Source organism: Entelurus aequoreus, linkage group LG11 (assembly GCF_033978785.1).
Source record: "Entelurus aequoreus isolate RoL-2023_Sb linkage group LG11, RoL_Eaeq_v1.1, whole genome shotgun sequence".
Classification (NCBI taxonomy): Eukaryota; Metazoa; Chordata; class Actinopteri; order Syngnathiformes; family Syngnathidae; genus Entelurus; species Entelurus aequoreus.
The window spans coordinates 50,352,940-50,375,938 of record NC_084741.1 but is presented as its reverse complement, the minus strand read 5'-3'; the positions used below and the strand labels follow the sequence as shown (position 1 = coordinate 50,375,938).

General features: G+C 38.6%; 1 protein-coding gene across 3 annotated transcripts in view; it reads left to right on the top strand.

Moving 5' to 3' along the window:
• Positions 1–22,999, top strand: part of LOC133660203 (CUB and sushi domain-containing protein 3-like) — a 616,484-nt gene that overhangs the window by 435,717 nt on the left and 157,768 nt on the right. For 2 of the 3 annotated variants that reach the window (XM_062063482.1, XM_062063484.1), the window contains exons 47-49: positions 12,882–13,070; positions 14,936–15,094; positions 22,245–22,433. In XM_062063482.1, the coding sequence (XP_061919466.1) occupies positions 12,882–13,070; positions 14,936–15,094; positions 22,245–22,433 (537 nt within the window). The remainder of the gene's footprint in view (positions 1–12,881; positions 13,071–14,935; positions 15,095–22,244; positions 22,434–22,999) is intronic. The other variant, XM_062063483.1, reaches the window with a different exon arrangement.

Sequence of the window (22,999 nt, the reverse complement as noted above, 5' to 3'; positions counted from 1 at the left end):
TAGACATAGGGAGACCCGAAAATAATATGTTACAGTATTTGAGGCGAGACGTAACGAACGCATGACTAATGATCTCAGCGTTGCTGGTGGACAAAATGGAACACATTTTAGTGATATTATGGAGATGAAAGAAGGCTGTTTTAGTAACACTCTTAATGTGTGACTCGAACGAGAGAGTTGGGTCGAAGATAATACCAAGATTCTTTACCGAGTCGCTTTGTATAATTGTTTGGTTGTCAAATGTTAAGGTGGTATTATTAAATAGGTGTCAGTGTCTAGCAGGACCGATAATCAGCATTTCCGTTTTCCGTGAACAGAAGTACACCCTAATCCAGGGTCATGCAAAATAAACAGGTAAAGAGACAATTTTGCAGTAGGTTATGATGATAAATTGTATTTTTGAGTCTGACAATAATGCTACCAAAAACTGAATATAAGACAGTACACAGACAGAATATTGTGTGATCTAACGTGCCTAGAGCTTTTATATTGAATGAGTACAAGGCTATTTTAGAGTTGTTTCCCTGACATTTTCATGGATCACCTCATTACTGTCATCAAGAATTCATTACTTTTTCTTTTATTGGGCGTGTTCTGTCCCCGTGCCACCTCTTACACAAAACTAATTGCTCTCGTTGGGACATGTAAGGTTGAACTTAATATGAGTTGACCTGTTATTCACTTACACGAGGCTGCTGAAGTCAGGTTGTAAAGGGGCCATTTCCTGTCAGCAGCCTGCTGATAAGGCAGGAAAAAAAAATCTCTGGGGTTCTACGTTTGTTTTCTGCCAGGACTACTGGTAATCGCCATTTTATGCCTAAAGGTAACGTCAGTCTATGGCTAGACTACTTTGTCCTTGGTTTTGCAGGTATTTCCTCAGGCACTGTGTTAATAATTGAAAGGTGATTCCTACCGATCTTAATGTGTCTGTCATAATATCAAGCACCAACCATTAAAACTTTGCAGACTTTATATTACTACACTGAATAAACTTTATTATATAGTAAGTTTTACACAACAACACAGTCAGTGTTGTAGTTGATATCAGAATTTTGTTTTGTTGCCTGTGTTGAGTGCAGTAATAAACTATTAAATAGGGGCACCCGAAGGGACAACAACCAAGCATACAAGCGGGAATGTTGTGGCCCCCACTCCCTTTCTTAAATATTTAATATTTAGTAGATGCAAGCTAATTAAGTGTAATGTTTTTGAGTTACATGGCACTACTCATTAATAAAGTGGCATGCATTTGCACAGTGTAAAATGTCTACAAGGAACTCTGAAGTCAGGAAAAATGTCCTCTGTTTTCAAGCTTGTGGTCTCAAATATGTTTTCTGACCTTGAGAATAGACAATATATATACTGAAACATTAACAGTTACTTTTATTTTTACAGGGAAGTTTGAATGTCACAGGAAAAAAATAAATCTTAACGAATACCCTAAAACCTAGTATCAAATTAGTGAAAGGGTACTACCTATGATGATTTTAATCTACATTGAACACATTTCTTTGTGGTCTAGATAATAAGCAATGGATATGCTTTGGTGTCAATTTTTTGAGTCTATCAGCAAGATGTTGGATTCTGGAGGCTTTCCTAGATTGCAAAGTAAACTACGTCCATCCATCCATCCATTTTCTACCGCTTAATCCCTTCGGGGTCGCGAGGGGCGCCGGAGCCTATCTCAGTCCCACCTTCTCAAAAATAATCATAATTTAGTTTTTGTAAATGTGCACTGTTAAATTAGGTATTTAACATTATGAAAACTCAATATAACGGTTATCATTATTACCACGGTATTGTTGGATGTGTTCAAAATGTACTAATACACACGGGATATCGTTTGACAAAGTTTTATTTTTTTATTTTTTTTAAATAACTATAATAAAGAGAAACACTATTAGAAAACCCACTATTTTGCCTGTTTTGTATTTCTTACGCTTCACTGGTAGTGTTTTAGTCTTAGAGTTTTATCTGTTTTAATGGATACACTTTTATATTGGTTTGTACAGTCGCGTCTTAAGATTTATTTAATTTAAAAGCGCACGAAAAGTCAAATCTATTACCATTATGTATCATATCTGGCTCACGTTGTGGCGTCCTACACTGTTCAGCGGCTCTTGAACACACCGTTAAAACACCTCTGTCTCCTATTCCTCTGAGTATACAACAGTCACTCTGTTCTCTTAAGAAAGCACATCTTGTAAGTCCATTGTGCAAAATTGAATAGCTTAGTTGCTCAGACAGAAATGTGTTTGAATGAGTTTCGATAGATAGAGAGATAGATAGATAAATACTTTATTGATCCTCCATAGGGGAAATTCGGGTGTCCAGTAGCATTAAAACATATCCACGTATACCAGGCGTGTCAAACTCGTTTTCATTGAGGGCCAGATCGTAGTTATGGTTGCCGTCAGAGGGCCGCTTTTAACAGTGAATAATATACAGTATAAATATAAATGTGTATGTATAAAACATGTGTATAATTGTCCATGTATTTGATTATGTCTTTTTTATGTACGCTGTACATAACAAAATCTTTAGATTGTACTGTATAAAACTGGCAGCTCAGTCGCCACAATTTTACCGTAAATTTGCCTATATATATATATATATATATATATATATATATATATATATATATATTTTTTTTTTTACAGCATATAAACTACAAAAATGCATTCAACTAAATTAAATGGAATGGAAAAACAGTACCACTGTTTTTTTAAGTAAAATTTCATGCAAGTTTTTTATACTGTAAAATATACTGTTGTTGTGTTTTATAGTGTATTATTACTCTATATTGAAAGTGGATATTACTGAAAAAAAAATGTTAATGTAACATTTTTACATGAACAGTTTGTTGGAGAACTTGCTTTGAAATCATAAGTCAAGCAGATATTTAAGTATTTATCTTTATTTGAACAATAACATTGTTTTGAAATGTATGATGATATAATAGTTTGTTTTATTATTAGAGATGATTAAAATGTAAATATATGTAATTGCACACAGTACATTTATTTTTGTAATACATTTATTAAGAAAAGATAAGTTACTTTATTTACACATTATTTCCACGCTTTCGGGGGCCACACAAATTGATGTGGCGGGCCAGATTTGGCCCCCCGCCTTGAGTTTGACACCTGTGACTTATACCAACAACAATAATGAATACTCACTTCTCAACGATACCCACAACAGTAACAAAATGCACATGTATAGTTCAGACAAATCTGTTGTACAGTCTTATGGCCGAAAGAACAACATATTTCTGCAGTGAAATGAGATGAGCGTCTTGCTACAGTTACGGCCATAGTGTCATGCAAAGGATGTCTGGGGTTACTTAGGATGCCCTGGATGACCTCATCCTTCTCTCAAGCACAGCGCCCACAGAATCCACATTTTCCCCATCACAGAGACACATTTTATGATCAGCCTGTCCAAACGGTTACTGTCCCTCGAGGTCACGCTACCACCCCATACACAACTCCATAGAAAATGGCATTTGCTACACCAGACTGATAAAATATGTGTAACATCAGACTGCTCACATCAAAAGACCTCAGCCTCCTCAAGAAAAGGAGTCTGCTCTGACCTGTCTTGTACACAGCATTTGCCTGTGTTGACCAGTCCAGTTTGTGGTCCAGGTGAACTCCCAGGTACTTGTACAACTGGATCACTTCAATGACCTGTCTATTTATTTGGACTGGCTGATGGGAAGAACTCAATGATCACCTCCTTGGTCTTGTACGTGTTAAGGATTAGACCATTTTTAATGCTTCGGTCTGAGAAAGGAGCCACCAGGTTTCATACCCTCCCCTCGCACATGCCACAACAGCGGTATCATCAGAATACTTGTCTATGTGGCATGTAGCAGAGTTGTGTGCAAAGTCTGTGGTATAAATTGTGAAGAGGTGGAGGCCAGAACGGCACCCTGTGGTGCCCCCGTATTGCTTACCACAATGTCTGAGACACTCCTCCCTAGCCTGACATACTGTGACCGTCCCGTTAGGTAGTCATAGATCCAGTTGGCAAAAATAGCATCGACTCCGATCCTCACCAGTTTCTCCCTTAGTAAGAGAGGCTGGATGGTGTTAAACGCCCTGGTGAGGTCAAAGAACATCAGCCTCACATAGCCTCCAGTTCCCTCCAGGAAGGACATGGACAGATGCAGCATGTAGAGGACCGTGTCGTCCACTCCCATGTCATCCTGGTAGACAAACTGTAGGGGGTCAAGAACCTGCTCTACCTGTGGTTTGAGCAGACGGAGTACTAACCTCTTAAAAGTCTTGATAATATATATTTTTTTAATGAGGAAATATGTTAATGTATCTTGTTTTCATGTTAGCATTTAAATTAGCTAGCCAGCCATTACTGCACTAGTTTGCTTTTCCAGTAAATAGCAGTATCACGGGTCCAGGGGCCTCATGTTTCAAGAGTTGTGTGGTTTTTCTACTAAATATAGACATAGTTTCAAATCCAGAAAACAAGGTACGCAAGAACAAATGTGATGTATTTAATTGTGTGCATAAACTTGAAATTGATTGCAAGAATTTGCTTGGCATGGCCATACCCAACACAGGTCACGCCCCCTTATGAATACGCAAATCATATTGAAAGTAGCCAAGTGTCTGAGATCTGCACGCTCTGCCCAATCACTATTCCATAGGAGTAGCTTTTTTTTTGTGATTCCAGCGAAAGACAGAGTAGTGAGCTTGAGAGACTTGTACTCTGGTTATAATTGCACACAGGCTGAAATAAAAAAATAAATGGTCGGTCATCAGGAAGAAAGTGAACTTTAAGATAGATGTGAATGGAAAAAACAGACAATTAGGGGGAACAGAGATGAATTAGTGCTCACCCCGATTGAAAAGGTAGTCGCTGCAACAATACATATTAAAACATTACAAGCGATGGATGATTCATAATACTCCCAAGATAAATATAATTTGTGTAACTGATAACAAAATGTATTTATACAGTAGCCTGCTCACAGCCCGATTAGAGTTTAATGTTAAAATGTTGTAATATTTGGTTTGCAATCTTTTACATTCAAACATGCCAGCGCTATTAAAAAAGATACAAAAGACTTTGACTCTTGTTTGATTAGTCAATTTATATTACAACATCCGTGCGTGACTCAAAGGTGGGCCATTCCTCCGGTGCCATTGAGCCTGTGCCTATGTCTGTCCGACTGGCCAAGCTGGTACTGGAGTCACAGGAATACATTGAGACAGAAATATGTGGCAACATGATCACCTAGATAAATTAATATGCGTCCTCACAAATATTTATATATGAATATGAAGCATTACAGAAGAACTGCACTTTTTTGGGAATTTTGCCTATCGTTCCCAATCATGAGCGACAAAAAACACCTTTTTGAAATAAGCTGAATAAGCAGGGGCGTCCATTAAAAATACATTGCTTGGATGGCAACATGTGTTGCTCCAAAACCTGTATGTACCTTTCAGCAGTAATGGTACCTTCACAGATGTGTAAGTTACTCATGTCTTGGGCACTAATACACCCCCATACCGTCACAGATGTTGGCTTTTGAACTTTGCACCTATGAAATCCGGATGGTTCTTTTCCTCTTTGGTCCGGAGGACACAACGTCCACAGTTTCCAAAAACAATTTAAAATGCGGACTCATCAGACTAAAGAACACTTTTCCAGTTTGCATCAATCTATTTTAGATGAGCTCAGATCCAGCAAAGCCGGCGGTGTTTCTGGGTGTTGTTGATAAATGTATTTCGCTTTGCATAGTACAGTTTTAACTTGCACTTACAGATGTAGCGATGAACTGTAGTTACTGACAGTGGTTTTCTGAAGTGTTCCTAAGCCCATGTGGTGATATCCTATACACATTGATGTTGATTTTTGATGCAGTACCGCCTGAGTGATCGAAGGTCACAGGCATTTAATGTTGGTTTTCAGCCTTGCCCCTTACGTGCAGTAATTTCTCCAGATTCTCTGAACCTTTTGATGATATTATGGACCTGTGAAATCCCTAAATTCCTTGCAATAGCTCGTTGAGAAATTTTGTTCTTAAACTGTTCGACAATTTGCTCACGCATTTGTTCACAAAGTGGTGACCCTCGCCCCATCCTTGTTTGTGAATGACTGAGCATTTCATGGAAGCTGCTTTTATACCCAATCATGGCACCCATGGTTCCCAATTAGCCTGTTCACCTGTGGGATGTTCCAAAATAAGTGTTTGATGAGTATTTCTCAACTTTCTCATTCTTTTTTGCCACTTATGCCAGCTTTTTTTAAACATGTTGCAGGCATCAAATTTCAAATGAGCTAATATTTGCAAAAAATTACAAAGTTTACCAGTTCGAACGTTACTTATCTTGTCTTTGCAGTCTATTCAATTGAATATAGATTAAAAAGGATTTGCAAATCTTTGTATTTTGTTTTTATTTACGATTTACACAACGTGCCAACTTTACTGTTATCATATCTGAACTATTGTCTAAAAATATGGAGAAATAACTCCAAAATAAACCTTCATTCACTAACTGTGTCACAAAAGATGTCAGTTAGAAGAATGCATAATGTTGGTTACAGAGAACATACAAACCCTTCATATCGTGAATCAAAAATTAAATTCAATGATTTGGTACATTTTCAAACTGCTAAAATTATGCACAAAGCAAACTATATATTGCGACCAAATAATGTACAACAATTATTATTAAAAAAGAGAATCAATATAAACTTTTGGGTAAAATTAAACTCAAAACTTGTGTATGCATGTACAACCTTTAGCACAAAAATGTTTAACTCAAGGCTAGGGGGCCATATTTGACCCGCCACATCATTTAATGTGGCCTAGAAATAATGTGCATCAATAAAGCTTTTCGTCCTTTTTTCCAAATTATTTGTTCTTTCAATTTTGACAGAAAATCTGTACTGGATGCATTTGCATATCTTTTAAACCTGAATGTTATCTGATCATGTAACAAGATATTCCGAGCATTTTTTGGTTATCAAAAATCCCCTACATATCTGCTTGTCAACTTGACTTATGACTTCATCCGTCAATTTGTAAGTAAAAACAAAAAAAATGCATAGGCATTGTTGTAATAATATCACGAGGCGATTATAAATTTATATTCATATATTCACTGTTACATGTTGGCCCTCTGAGGGGCAGCCATATAACTGCGACTTGGCCCTCAATGAAAACGAGTTTGACACCTCTGCTGTAGCATACCGGTATGTGTCTTTGAATTATGGAATAGATTAAAGGAGCTATTTGCAACCTTTCTGGCTTTGATCACGTAATGACCTTAATTTTCCAAAGTGTTGTAAGCACTATATCCCGCACTCTTCCAGCTTTCAGCACGTAATGACCTAAAGTACGCCTTAGATAACTCAACATGTGCATCTTTTTTGCGTGTTAGCGAATGAAAGCAATTTGGCAGTTACGAACAATCGCTATCATTGAATGTATGATCTAATATACCTACTCAGTGGCCTAGTGGTTAGAGTGTCCGCCCTGAGATCGGTAAGGTTGTGAGTTCAAACCCCGGCCGAGTCATACCAAAGACTATAAAAATGGGACCCATTACTTCCCTGCTTGTCACTCAGCATCAAGGGTTAAAATTGGGGTTAAATCACCAAAAATGATTCCCGGGCGTGGCCGCCGCTGCTGCCCACTGCTCCCCTCACCTCCCAGGGGGTGAACAAGGGGATGGGTCAAATGCAGAGGACAAATTCCCATCGATAACGTGACATCATCAAATGCGCGCTCTTTCAGTCAATAGTCAATCAATCAATCAATGTTTATTTATATAGCCCTAAATCACAAGTGTCTCAAAGGGCTGCACAAGCCACAACGACATCCTCGGTACAGAGCCCACATACGGGCAAGGAAAAACTCACCCCAGTGGGACGTCAATGTGAATGACTATGAGAAACCTTGGAGAGGACCGCATATGTGGGTAACCCCCCCTCCTCTAGGGGAGACCGAAAGCAATGGATGTCGAGTGGGTCTGACATAATATTGTGAAAGTCCAGTCCACAGTGGATCCAACATAGGTGCGCAAGGAATATATATATATATATATATATATATATATATATATATATATATATATATATATATATATATATATATATATATATATATATATATATATATATATATGTACATATACAGCCCGGCCCCCAGCCAAATATTTTTAACCCAATGTGGCCCCCGAGTCAAAAAGTTTGGGGACATTGGTCAACAGTATTATACTAAGCTCCAAATACAACTCAAACTATAATAAATAAATGATAAATGGGTTATACTTGTATAGCGCTTTTCTACCTTCAAGGTACTCAAAGCGCTTTGACAGTATTTCCACATTCACACATTCACACACACATTCACACACTGATGGCGGGAGCTGCCATGCAAGGCGCTATCCAACAGCCATCAGAGGCAAAGGGTGAAGTGTCTTGCCCAAGGACACAACGGACGTGACTAGTATGGTAGAAGGCGGGGATTGAACCCCAGTAACCAGCAACCCTCCGATTGCTGGCACGGCCACTCTACCAACTTCGCCACGCCGTCCCAAACTATAAAATTGCAGGTATTTTTAGTGGGCGTGTTGCATGTGACTGTGTGTATAATTGATAAGAAGAGCAAAAGTGGCGCAAACCGCCTGAAGTGTTTGCATGTACGATGCGGCTTTCACCTTGGAGACACTTATTTACTGCACATTCATGTTGTCATGCTCCAACATGCGGCGTTTTGCTAAGTTTTGAAACATGCAGCAGACATCTATATACTACTTTTCTGGGCATTTTAGAAGTAGTCCTGCAGTGCATCGTCAATGGAACCCAATGTATAGTGCTGACGGTGCTCTCATGGAAGGCGCTGGCAATAATTAAGAGAGTGCACAGCGATGTTACAGTTCAATCAATCAATCAATGTTTATTTATACAGCCCTGAATCACAAAAGTCTCAAAGGGCTGCACAAGCCACAACGACATCCTCGGCACAGAGTCCACACAAGGGACGTCGATGTGAATGACAATGAGAAACCTTGGGGAGGATTGCATATGTGGATAACCCCCCCTCTAAGTACAGTCCCTAGTGGATCCAACATAACAGTGAGAGTCCAGTCCATAGTGGGGCCAGCAGGAGACCATCCCGAGCGGAGACAGGTCAGTAGCGCAGAGACGTCCCCAACCGATGCACAGGCGAGCGGTCCACCCCGGGTCTCAGCTCTGCACAGCCAGCACCTCATCCATGGTCACCGGAACTGGAATAACCCAGCGAGGGGGCAGAGGAAAAAAGATAACGGCAGATCAACTGGTCTAAAAAGGGGGTCTATTTAAAGGCTAGAGTATACAAATGAGTTTTAAGATGGGACTTAAATGCTTCTACTGAGGTAGCATCTCTAACTTTTACCGGGAGGGCATTCCATAGTACTGGAGCCTGAACAGACAACGCTCTGTAGCCCGCAGACTTTTTTTGTGCTCTTGGAATCACTAATAAGCCGGAGTTCTTTGAACGCAGATTTCTTGCCGGGACATATGGTACAATACAGTCAGCAAGATAGGATGGAGCTAGAACGTGTAGTATTTTATACGTAAGTAGTAAAACCTTAAAGTCACATCTTAAGTGCTCAGGAAGCCAGTGCAGGTGAGCCAGTATAGGCGTAATATGATCAAACTTTCTTGTTCTTGTCATAAGTCTAGCAGCCGCATTTTGTACCAACTGTAATCTTTTAATGCTAGACATAGGGAGACCCAAAAATAATACGTTACAGTAATCAAGACGAGACGTAACGAACGCATGAATAATGATCTCAGCGTCGCGAGTGGACAAAATGGAACGTATTTTTGCGATATTACGGAGATGAAAGAAGGCCGTTTTAGTAACACTCTTAATGTGTGACTCAAACGAGAGAGTTGGGTCGAAGATAATACCCAAATTCTTTACCGAGTCGGCTTGTGTAATTGTTTGGTTGTCAAATGTTAAGGTGGTATTAAATAGATGTCGGTGTTGAGCAGGACCGATAATCAGCATTTCCGTTTTCTTAGCGTTGAGTTGCAAAAAGTTAGCGGACATCCATTGTTTAATTACATTAAGACACGCCTCCAGCTGACTACAATCCGGCGTGTCGGTCAGCTTTAGGGGCATGTAGAGTTGGGTGTCATCAGCATAACAGTGAAAGCTAACACCGTATTTGCGTATGATGTCACCTAGCGGCAGCATGCAAATGCTAAAGAGTGCAGGGCCAAGAACCAAACCCTGGGGGACTCCCCACGTTACCTTAACATAGTCCGATGTCACATTTTTATGGGAGACACACTGCATCCTGTCAGTAAGATAAGAGTTAAACCAAGACAAGGCTAAGTCTGACATACCAACACGTGTTTTGATGCGCTCTAATAAAATATTATGATCAACGGTATCGAAAGCGGCGCTAAGATCAAGAAGCAGCAACATAGATGACGCATCAAAATCCATCGTTAGCAATAGATCATTAGTCATTTTTGCGAGGGCTGTCTCCGTAGAGTGATCTGCCCTGAAACCGGATTGAAAAGGTTCACAGAGATTGTTAGACGCTAAGTGTTCATTTAGCTGCTGTGCAACAATTTTTTCGAGGATTTTCGAGATAAATGGAAGGTGGGACACCGGCCGGTAGTTTACCATGAGGTCAGGATCGAGGTTAGGTCTTTTGAGTAGAGGATGAATAACCGCTTTTTTGAATGCTAGGGGAATAATGCCAGAGGAAAGTGATAAGTTTATAATATTTAGCACTGATGGACCTAATAATACAAAAAGCTCCTTGATAAGTTTCCCAGGAAATGGGTCAAGTAAACATGTTGTTTGTTTTGTCCCATTTACACATCTTAACAATTCCTCTAATGTTATTTCATCAAAGAGAGAGAAACTATTTTGGAGGGCGGTATCCGTCGTATATACAGTCGTATCTGTGTTAATAGAACCCAGTTGCAAGAAAAAGGAATATTGCAGAAGTTTTTTAATGTGTATCAAAAAAGGAAAGTCATTAAAATAAAATCCTGCAGACACAAAAACACATCAATAGAATCATTTCAGCTCCTCATGTCATCCAGCAGCTAAATAATTAGAAGCCCATATTGCTGAATTTTATTTTTATTATTTTTGACAGTCCATATATGTTGACAAGCATACATAGGACAGAGCTGCAGCACGATCGCCTCTTTTCTCACAACTATTTCTGCACAACTGCCAGTTTGCATGTACAATTCAGACATGCTAAATAGAGATGCAAAATAGCGGCCGCAAAATACTTGTAGTCTTGATAAATCAGACTGCATGTGCTAAATCATTATATTTGCATTTTCTCTTACCAGTATTGTGGGCATTCTGATAATCAGCATATATTTATGTGTATTCATGAGGACAGAATGGATTGCACTCCCTATTTTGCTCACTTAAGAAATGCAATCCTGTGCAGAAGAGTTTAGTAGATCAGCTCTGCGTACGCTATCAAGTTGGCACATGTTTTAATGCACGCAAACTTTTAGAAGATCAGGCCCAATGTGTTTACAAGTTCAAGGAAAATAAATGTATTTAACCTTATTGATGAATGAGACATTCTATCATTTATTGCAGAGCCATCAATCATCAATTATCATCAATAACGATTTATCAATGTTTGAGTTTTGAGTTTGAGTTTATTTCGAATTTGAACTTTATTATCTATTTTGTATCTGTTTATTGGTATCATTGTTATAGATTGAACACAGGAAGTGAACACATCTGTTTGTAATTGTTGTAAAACAGAACAGGGGTAGGATTAAATAAGATATGCTTCTTCTTACTCCTTTTCGGACATGTTGATCAAGGCAACCCTAATGCATGGGCTTTCCTGGGCTGAATCTCGTGGGCCCAACCCTATCAGGGGCACCCGATTTTGATGGCAAAATGCAATAATTGGTGATCATTGCTGTCAATCACAACCAGCTCAGCTTCGTCGAGCGATAGTGCATTCTCTTTCTCTCGGCTACGTTGTTTTACCTGTTGCTCAAACCCACATCGCCTGTGTGGATGACCAGCATACTACCATTGAGCTAAACACAGACAGTTTCCCGGATCGTACTCATGAACTAAATCATTTTTCAAAATGGGTGATATTTTTGCTTTATTGCTGTTCTGTTGATAAAATTACAATTGTTTTCAAACTGTGTTTTCGGGCGAGGTTTAAAGTGTGAAACTGTAAAAATCCAAATGATAATAACAATATGGTAACACATTAATCCAGTATAATTTGGTAATCTAATATGCTAATTAGTTTGTGGTATCAGTATTAATCGTCTTTGTTTTGTAATAAAGAAGCTTACTCTTGTTTACATAATGACTAACTAAGTGCCAAAAGTAGCACAGTATCCACTTCAATATTTTGATATTTCCTACCAGTATATAAAAGGACATGTTTATAACCTCAACATCCACAGTGAACTTAGTTTCAAGAGACGTGTTTTATTTAGAAAACAACTGACTGCTGTTTTGGAGCGAACATGTTATTTTTGAGCCAAGGGCTGTTCCAGTTCAGCTGGCCAGCAGAAGACATTCAGAATTATGTCACATGTCTTCAAGTTTTCCCTTACATTTTGATATAAGTCAAATTGTTTTCAGTGACCTTTTTATCTGGAACAGTTGTTCGCATTAACCTTTTATATAAGTCATGTTCCTTCATTTGATGCCCCGAAGACTAAACTTCTGTCTCCATCAGAAAAAAAGGCAAAAACTAGATTGTGATTATTTCAGCCAAGTCATGCACAGAAAAGTTGTGCCTACACTTGCAGAGATAACTGTCACATTTCATAGACTGATACATATATTTTTTCACAATATACATTTTTTTCTCTCCCCCTAGTCCAATGCCCTGCTCACGAGGTGCGTTTTGACTCAACGGGGGTAATCCTGAGTCCAGGTTTTCCTGAAAACTACCCCAACCTTCAGATGTGCTCTTGGCTGATAAATGTGGAGAAGGGCTACAACATTTCGCTGCACTTCCAACTATTCCAGACAGAAAAGGAGTTTGACATTTTGGAAATATTTGATGGTAAGTTTCCTCCAAAGTATCCACGTTTGCTGGAACACATGTCCCAGTTGAATGTCACATCATGTGGAGCAGCGGTCTCAAACTTGTGGGCCATTTGCGGCCCATATTTTGTTGCCCTTTACTTCATAGTTTAGTGTAATTGCGGACCGCACGCCCTGGGTGGCTATTGGTAAAATACATTATAGCAATCTTTAATCCCATTATAAAGAACACTAAATACAATAACAGTCCAAACACAAAAATTACAGTGAAACAAAGACACATTTGGCAACACAAAGAGCAACTTCCTGTAAGCAACTGGAATTGTCTCAGAATATGCACTTTTTAAATTACATTTTACATTTATGATGACTTAAAGGGGCCCTATGATGATTTAATCTACATTTAAAACACTTCCTTGTGGTCCAGATAATTCGTGTTGGATATGCTTTGGTGTAAAGTTTTCGTAAATCTCGAATCACAGTCACTTTTATGGGTCTGTTTGCAAGATTGTAAATTCTGAGGGCGTTCCCAGATTAAAAAATGAAACCACGCTCCAACTACTCCAAAAGTTTCATAATTTATCTTTTGAAAATAAACACTGTTTGAATTTATAGTGTTGTATATTTGATGGTCGTGTGATGGGTGATGAGCCAAGGAGACGCCAAGAGGAATCGTCGAACAAAAAGCTTTATTTGCTTTAGCGAGCCTCAGACAGGACCTGCAGGAATCCCGGAGAAGAATTGGGCAGACTCTCTTCTGCTGTCCTGTGAGACAACTGTCAGAGCTGTAAAACTGTAAAACCCAAATGCTGTTGTCCCTTAAGTTCCTCAATGTCTTGGGGTCTTAAACCCCCTCTCTGGACCAGCTGGGATAGACGTTTGCACTGTTGACCTTAGTAGAATAATCCTCTGAAGGTTTCTGTGACCAAGTATAAACACATGCTACTTCCAATCATATTAGAAAATTATACATGATACAATTAAACACAATATTTTGAAGTTGTCACCACTTTTTTTTTTTTGCGGTCAAAAATAAACTTCAAAAACAACATATCATTTGACCTGGTCACACCATCAGGTGCACCTGCACACTCCCCTATTGATTTAGACTCTGCATAAAAACAGCTGCTTTTAACAGCATTTAGGTAACTGCACATCGTATGTTGGTGTTATTATGTCCATGCTAAAATAAGATGAAAATAATACTTTATCCTACCTTTTTTGTGTTTTCTCACAGCCTGAGAGCTTTACTTAATGTCCAAATAGTTAAAGTTAAAGTACCAATGATTGTCTCACACACTAGGTGTGGTGAAATATGTCCTCTGCATTTGACCCATCCCCTTGTTCACCCCCTGGGAGGTGAGGGGAGCAGTGGGGAGCAGTGGGGAGCAGCGGTGGCCGCGCCCGGGAATCATTTTTGTTGAAATAGGTGCTTCACCTCACAGTGACGTCATGACGGTCTGACTGCAAAACCAGACATAGAGAGGCATCCAAATCGGCGCGCAATCTCACACAAAAATGCATGAACCTTATCAATTTGACACTTTGGAACTGCTAAACACAAATATCCAACATTGTAACAATATATATAAGTCAGAAAAAACTAAATACATCATACTGTAAGTCCCCCTTCAGGTCTACCATAGCTCAGGGTCACTATTGCCACTAGTAGTTAACAAATGTATTGAAATGGTTAAAATGTGATTCTGAAGTGAAGCCCAGCCTCACCCAGACTCTACCTCAAGCAGCCCCCAGGTAAATTAAGTTTAAGAGTCCTGATATATAGTATTAAAAACTGATCGAATGTTCATTTCAGGAATAAACAGTTAAATGATGCAACTCAATTCTCTGTCTCTCTCTGCTCCTTCTGGTTTTCATCCCCAGGTCCAAACATCTACAGCCAGAATTTGGCATCCCTTAGCGGTGACATTGAGACACCTTTCAGTCTTACCACCACTGGACACCAGCTCCTGCTCCGCTGGTCGTCTGACCACGGCACCAACCGACGGGGTTTCCACATCAGATATGTGGGTGAGTATCAAAGTATGTATCCCGTTTATGAATATTTTCTCTTTTCATAAGTACCATGTAGTAGAGTCTCTGAAGGGCATAAACAATAACACAACATGGGTTTAAAATTCTACTATTTCTAGTTCACCATGAAGAGGAATACAGTATCTCACAAAACTGACCCTTGTCCAGCAACCATTCAATTATATCATCTCAAAGGACAATGCAATAAAAATGCCATGGGGATATAACTTAGAGTACCGTATTTTTCGGACTATAAGACCCACTTTCATTTTCTCAAAAATCAACAGAGTGGCTTATAACCCAGTGTGCCTAAAGTACAAATTAATTCTGGCTGTGCTTACCGACCTCAAAGCAATTGTATTTGGTACAAGGTGTAATGATGAGTGTGACCAGTAGATGGCAATCACACATAAGCCACACGTGTGGACTGCAAGTTGACACCTGTTAAATAAATGACGCTAGCAGGTACCCGTAAGCAAGCAACACCAAAACTTTAAAGTTTCATTGAGAATATAGAACATTACACATGGCGCTCAAAAATATGTCAACATGTTTTTGGTATGACTTTGGTAAGCTACAAAGCTGCACCGCTTGGTGGAAAGCAGAACATTATGGATACTGCAATAATAAAAATCAAATGCAATCTGAACTTTGAACGATATAAACTTATAACAATTATTTATGTAGGATTTTGCAATGCGTGAGTAACAGGTGAGAGCAAGCGGCCCTAACAGATAAAACAATGTTCGTCAACACTGTTCAATTATTGTAGCGTTTGTCGAGACGCTTTAAGGAGGACAGAAATTCCACCGATCATTTTGAGCAAAACCGTTTATATTGGCCGTAACCACACCTAAAACATTAGCAAAAAACTTTGATCAAATCACATTTGTCATTTTCTGCTGTACAGAACAGGCCAAAACCAACTCTTTGTTTTCTGTCATATGTCGCCTGTACTCATGGCACTTAAAGACTGCCAGTGATGCGTTTAGGGCCACAAAAAAAGTCGAACAACTCCAACAATATGACTCCCCAATCAGATGTGTGCTTATTCTTCTGTCATTCATCAAATGTTAATTCATGGACATTATTCATGAATGTGGTTACTAATTTCTTATAATGAGGACTTGACAAAGGTCAGTTATGTTACCATGATGTGTTCATTGTGGTCTGGCAAAATGTGTTAATAGTGGAATATTTGAATAGCCTAAAAACAAAAAAGGTAAATATTCAAAGATTTGTTGTTTGTTTTCTTAGCAATACAAAATAAAAGACCACATAATAGCTGACAACGGGAAAGTAAAAAAGACTATTTAAATTTGGGACAGTTTTACACTATCATATCATAACATTACCTGTGACTGTTGCAGGTGGAGAAGAGTGTTTAGCAAACTAAACTGGATCAGAACTATTTCAGATCCACAACAAGCCAAGTTTAGACTTACAATTGAAAGTCAGCTAAGCCGACAATTGGACTTCAAAGACCTCATCAGCAAAATTGCTAACAAAAGTTAAGTTAAGTTAAAGTACCAATGATTGTCACACACACACTAAGTGTGGTGAAATTTGTCCTCTGCATTTGACCCATCCCCTTGTTCACCCCCTGGGAGGTGAGGGCAGCAGTGAGCAGCAGCAGTGGCCATGCCCGGGAATCATTTTTGGTGATTTAACCACCAATTCCAACCCTTGATGTTGAGTGCCAAGCAGGGAGGTAATGGGTCCCATTTTTATAGACTTTGGTATGACTCGGCCGGGGTTTGAACTCACGACCTACCGATCTCAGGGCGGACACTCTAACCACTAGGCTACTGAGTAGTCCGGTGTCGGGCTTTCTGCTGAGACTTACAGTGAACAAACAAGCCAATTTAAACTTTAATTAAGATTAGATGAGGCTTGATGTGGTTTTTGATATCTGTTGTGTGCTCATCTGGGCTTTACTTGCACATGTAAGTTAAATGCTACATATTTACTTGTGGACTATCTTGATCCAGAACACTTAGTTTTTTTTTGCATATTAATGCTTGATTGTTGAGTACGATAAAATACCCACTACCTACTGAGTGGTTAATTGAAAATGTATTTGCAACCAGAGGTGTAATACGATGTTTTAAATCAATTAAATGAAAAAAAGACAACCAATATAACATCATTCGCATTATAATACTCTGACTTGTTAAGTCATTAATTGTAAAAAAGGAAACAAATTGGGTGTATTACACCAGGCACTGTCAGAAACACTGAAAAACAACACATTTAAATGTAGTAACGAATGGGGCAGAGGGGCCCAGAATTCCTAGCAACGGGCCTGTGTAGACCCAAGGAATCATCAAAGGAATCCACGGTGCGCCTTTTGTATGAAAATAAACCTGACTAGACCTGCTCATTGCCAGTGCGCCTTATATTCTGGTGCGCCCTATGGGCCGAAAAATACACTAGTCTGGGTGCAGCTTTAAAAGCAGGATAGATTTGCTATGCATTGAAAATAATAATGTCCATCTTATGCCAAAAATGTTAATATTTTTTATTTTAAATTGTCTTGCACAGTGATAAAAGCAAAAAATATATATATTGTAGATAATTTCTAATAATTTGTCAAATGATTGTGCAGTAGAGGACAACATCTCAAAGGGTTTAGACTTCATAACATCCCCCATGCAAAATCACAAAACAAAATAAAAAGAGACAAGGAAAAATCACAACAAACGAAGATACAACAACAAGGACAAAGATCGATACAATTACAAATTAAATTAATTTAAACTAGACATGAGTATTATTTGTCTGTACAGAACATACCCCACTTTGAGACACTTGTGATTTAGGGCTATATAAATAAACATTGATTGATTGATTGACTAAACCAGAGCCATACATTGTGTAGCCCGCCATCCGCCCGAATGCAGCTGATCGCTAATACACCGATCCCACCTACAACTTTCTTCTTTGCAGTCTTCATTGTTCATTAAACAAATTGCAAAATATTCACCAACACAGATGTCCAGAATACTGTGGAATTTTGAGAGTGAAAACAGAGTTTTTTGTATAAGATTCAATGTGTCCGCATACTTCCGTTTCAACGATTGACGTCACGCGCATACGTCATCATACACAGACGTTTTCAACCGGGAGTTTAGCGGGCAATTTAAAATTACACTTTATAAGTTAACCCGGCCGTATTGGCATGTGTTGCAATGTTAAGATTTCATCATTGATATATAAACTATCAGACTGCGTGGTCGGTAGTAGTGGGTTTCAGTAGGCCTTTAACTAGACAACTACAAAACAGGAGATGCGTGAGTCTAAAAATGCAAATTTATGATTAGAACTTTAAATTATTATTTTTTTCTGTTGATTCTTAGTTTTGTTGTATTTTTTTTTTTTTTCTATGTTGTTAAATGTTAGGGTATCAAATTTGATTAAAAGACTGAAAGAGTGAGATATTTACGAATTAATCAATTGACTGGCTGATTGCCATGAACGATAGGTTTGTTTTTATTTGAAGTGTGACAGTGATGAAACATTTACATCTCAACCAAGGCAGAAAGAGTGGCAGCTTTGCACAGAGTGGGTGTGGGTCTCCTCTCTGCTCTGACGACAATCGAATGGACTTGAAAGTACAATGAATAGTGTTTTCAGTACAAGCTGTCTAAGAGCAGACGTTCAGTAGACAGGGGGCCGCCCGTGACAAAAGGCTCACGGCAGCACTGCTTGTACGTTGAGGATGTTGGAGTGATAGGCGCTTTTTAATGTCTCCAAACATCCAAAAAAAGTTGCTGGATTTGTCGCTAGTCGCTTTTGAGGAAGAACATTTTTATGAGGAGTTGGAAAGATTCTCGATTTAGCGAGAAAGTTGCTAAGTTGACAACACTGCACTCAAGTGTGTGTGAAAAACAAAGACGCAAAGACCCGCCCTACCTTGCTTCTAATTGGTTTACATTGCGTGGCACTCTCGTACTACATCATCACAGAAGTCTCGCAAGATCAGAGCGAGCATATTTTGTATCAGATCGACAATCAACCGATTCATGACTTTCCAATCGGACCGATCCATATTACATATAGATCGATCCAGAGGCTCGCTTAACTGTATTCATAATCTCTAAAGTTAAAATCGGTTATCGGTTTGTATCGATTAATTTTTACACCCCTAATATGTATGTATGTATTTATATATGTATATACTGTATATAAATGTACGTACAGTACAAGCCAAAAGTTTGGACACAACTTTTCATTTCAATTTCAATGTGTTTTCTTAATTTTCATGACTATTTACATTGTCATGAAAAGCTAAGACACCTGTGAAGTGAAAACCATTCCAGGTGACTACCTCTTAAAGCTCATCGAGAGAATGCCAAGAGTGTGCAAAGCAATAATCAGAGCAAAGGGTGGCTATTTTGAAGAAACAAGAATATAAAACATGTTTTCAGTTATTTCACCTTTTTTGGTGAAGTACGTAACTCCACATGCTTTCAGTGACAATCTACAATGTAAATAGTCATGATAATAAAGAAAACGCTTTGAATGAGAAGGTGTGTTCAAACTTTTGGCCTGTACTGTATATACTGTATATGTATTTTTTTCGTCCCCACAATTTCCCCCTCTTTCTTCTTTTTTTATTCTTCTTCTTTCTATCCCCTCCTGCTTCATCCAGCGGCGCCACACACCAAATATATACAAACATTTAATAAAGTCCAATACTATTAAGGCCACAAGAAAAGTATCCCACACTTCTCTTTTGTAAAGTAGATACATATGTTCTTCTGATATGGGCATCTATCAACAATATGATTTGCCTGGGGGGGAAGGACAGGACATTAAAAAAAAAAAAGTTGTGGTTTATTGGTTTCCTTTGGGATTTCTGGTGTACCAGATTGTGGACACTGGCGGGCCAAATTTGGGGTCCCCTGCTCTAAATGAACCACAGCTTCCCAATGCTGGAAACAGTCATGCAGCCCCAGACCACTGTGCTACCACCACAATGCTTGACTTGTTGACAGGACGCATTTATCTTGGTACTGACTTGTGTTGCCAGGTTTTGACAAAAAGTGTCGAGTCATTTCCAGTCAATAGGACATCTAAACTATACAAACTGTACACTGACTACTCTGAAGTATATTTAAGTGTTATTTCTGTCCCATTTTCCTTTGAAAATGTATCTTATAAAAAATTGCTTCTCAAATGTAAAAAGTGTACTCACTTTTGTGAGATGCTTTTCTGGCGAGTCTTGCGGCCCATTGGAATTCATGCACCCCTTCATCTGTGCATGTTTATGAATCCAAGGAATGCAGGAATGCACTTGCATTGAAGGAATACTTAACATGAGTACGATCTGTACACTAAATAATGCTGTAGCTTGGTATTTTGTAATTTACTATACATGTTTTACACGACAAACTATTAAACAGGTTAATCTACGATATACTAGGTTATGGGTAATGTGAAGATGTCGTAATCAAGGGCCACAATGCATGCGTCAGTTCCCCAACAAAATAAAGTGTTACCCAGTAAATCACAAATATGATTGTGTGAAACATACATATCAAATGACAAAATAGAAAAATATAGTTTTGTTTAGTGTAAAAATTGTGAAAGTGTCATTCAAAGTGTAATTTCATTTCAGTATTTATTGGATTCATATGCATGCACAGATGCAGGGGATGCAGGAATTTCACGCCTCGGTAGAATGCAGGCAATATTTTAAAAACAATCACATAAGGACATTTTGTTTGACTTTGTAATTTAGTAGTCATGCTACGGATTTACTTCAAGAGAAAACTAAGGGAGCACACAATAGCCACTCTTTTCACATCCTAAACCCAGGAGAACGAGGGGAAAGTCACAGGCAAGCTTGCATGTTGTTTTGCACTCCTTTATTTCAAGAGGCTTTAAATTCTTAATTGTGTCTTTAATAAAGCAAGCGGTGCTAGGCAATTGGGATTCCTTTTCCATTTGAGATGCATCAATAATAATGGGCGGGTAGAAAGCACAGAAGATATTAATTTTTTATACAATTTCTCCATTATATTTAATACACAAGAGTGTCACAATGAAAGCAAGTTGGTGTGATGAATTTTGTGAAAAACACTCTTCTTGACTTGATTGACTGAAATGAAAAGTGATTTGAACACCTGTGTGTTTGCAAATATCAAGATCTCTGTTTAATTGCCGTGGCTCAGATGGTAGAGCAGCCGTCAGAAACTTGAGGGTTCCTGTTTCGAATCCAGCTTCTGCCATCTGAGTCATGGCGGATGTGTCCTTAGGCGAGACATTTCCTCCACCTTGCACCCAGTGCCACCCACGCTGGTTCAAATAGAGATAACGGATTTCGCAATGTAATGCGCTTTGAGTCTCCAGAAAGACAGCGTTATTTAAATATAATTCACTTCACTTGACCTAAATCAATTTTTTGGTGTGTGTGTGTTTATTGGGAAAAACAGAGATGAATAACTAGAGAACGCACCGCTATATTGCATTTTGCTGAAGCAAATCATACGACCATGTGTCCAAAGGCCTCAGAGAAACAATGATTATGTGGCTAAAACTTTAGTATAGGGAACATATCATGTTAATAAGCAACTAATTAATGGTGAATATGTTCCCCATACTAAAGTGTTACCAACTTAATTTAGAGTTATTTGGACACTAGGGGAACATATAAGGGTTAGGGTTATGGTTACTAATAAGCAATAATTCTGAGGTTATTGAGGGAAGACTCTTAGTTAATGGCTACTGGTTGTATAATAAGGCCATGCAGAATAAGGCATTAATAAGTACTTAATAATGACTAATTAGGAGCCAATATGTTACTAATTTGCATGTTAATAAGCAACTAATTAATGGTGAATATCTGTTCCCCATACTAAAGTGTTACCATTATGTGATTTTAAGGGACGTCCTTTGTAGTGTGGCACGCAGGTCTATTGCTCAATTGATGTGATAATTCTCAGGCCTTTTCTCTATTCTAGCATTCAAAAGGGAGTCTGATTGTGGCTAAACTTTTAGTTTTGTCCTTAAAAATTAAAACAAGCATCATGTGGCATATTTGTCATTTGTGGCTTTGATTTCTCTGTTACTTGTTTATTCATGCTTATCACTTTCTTTACTTCTCTCCCTCACTACGTCATTCCCATCTTTTTGACGTTCCCACTCTCTATAGCAATGTACTGCAGTACCCCCGACTCTCCCCAGCACGGTTTTGTTGTCAGCCAGACTGGGGGCCATGTTAACAGCACGGTGCGCTGGGCCTGTGACAGGGGGTACAAACTGATAGGAAAGGGCACAGCTGTATGCAAGAAGACCACCTTTGGATACTACACTTGGGATGCACCAGTTCCTGCCTGTCAAGGTGAGTTCTTAAGCCCGTGCAGATGTTTTGTTTTTTCCCAAACATAATCCTCAACCCTTGTACTCCTACACAACAGGTTAAAATCAGAATATGTTCTGATAAGCCAATGTTGCTGAAAATGACACAAATCTATCTACCCATTTTCTGTCACTATCCACCTCTTCAAATTACTTTGACTAACTAGTCATTAGCATGCAAAGTCCACTCACCTAATTGGGTCCACACATGAATGTCCACATGTAGCTGATTTGCATGCTCCAATACAGACACACATCTACATTGCAGCAAACAGCAATAGATGGGAAACACCATCAACTGCATTTGATACGTAACATGTAACATGCTTAGGGATGGATACCTTTACATTGGAATCGATACGGTACTCATTTGTGTTACTTTTCTGTGTGTTCATATTTGTTAATAAATGTTAATTGTAATTTATTTTTTTTACACTAAGTTGTTATCTTGTTTTTTTGTACACTTATGTGTATAATTTACAAGCCCTGTTCTGTACTGTATTATAAAGTAGACTTTTGATGCTGTTTCAATTCCAAGATATTGGCAGT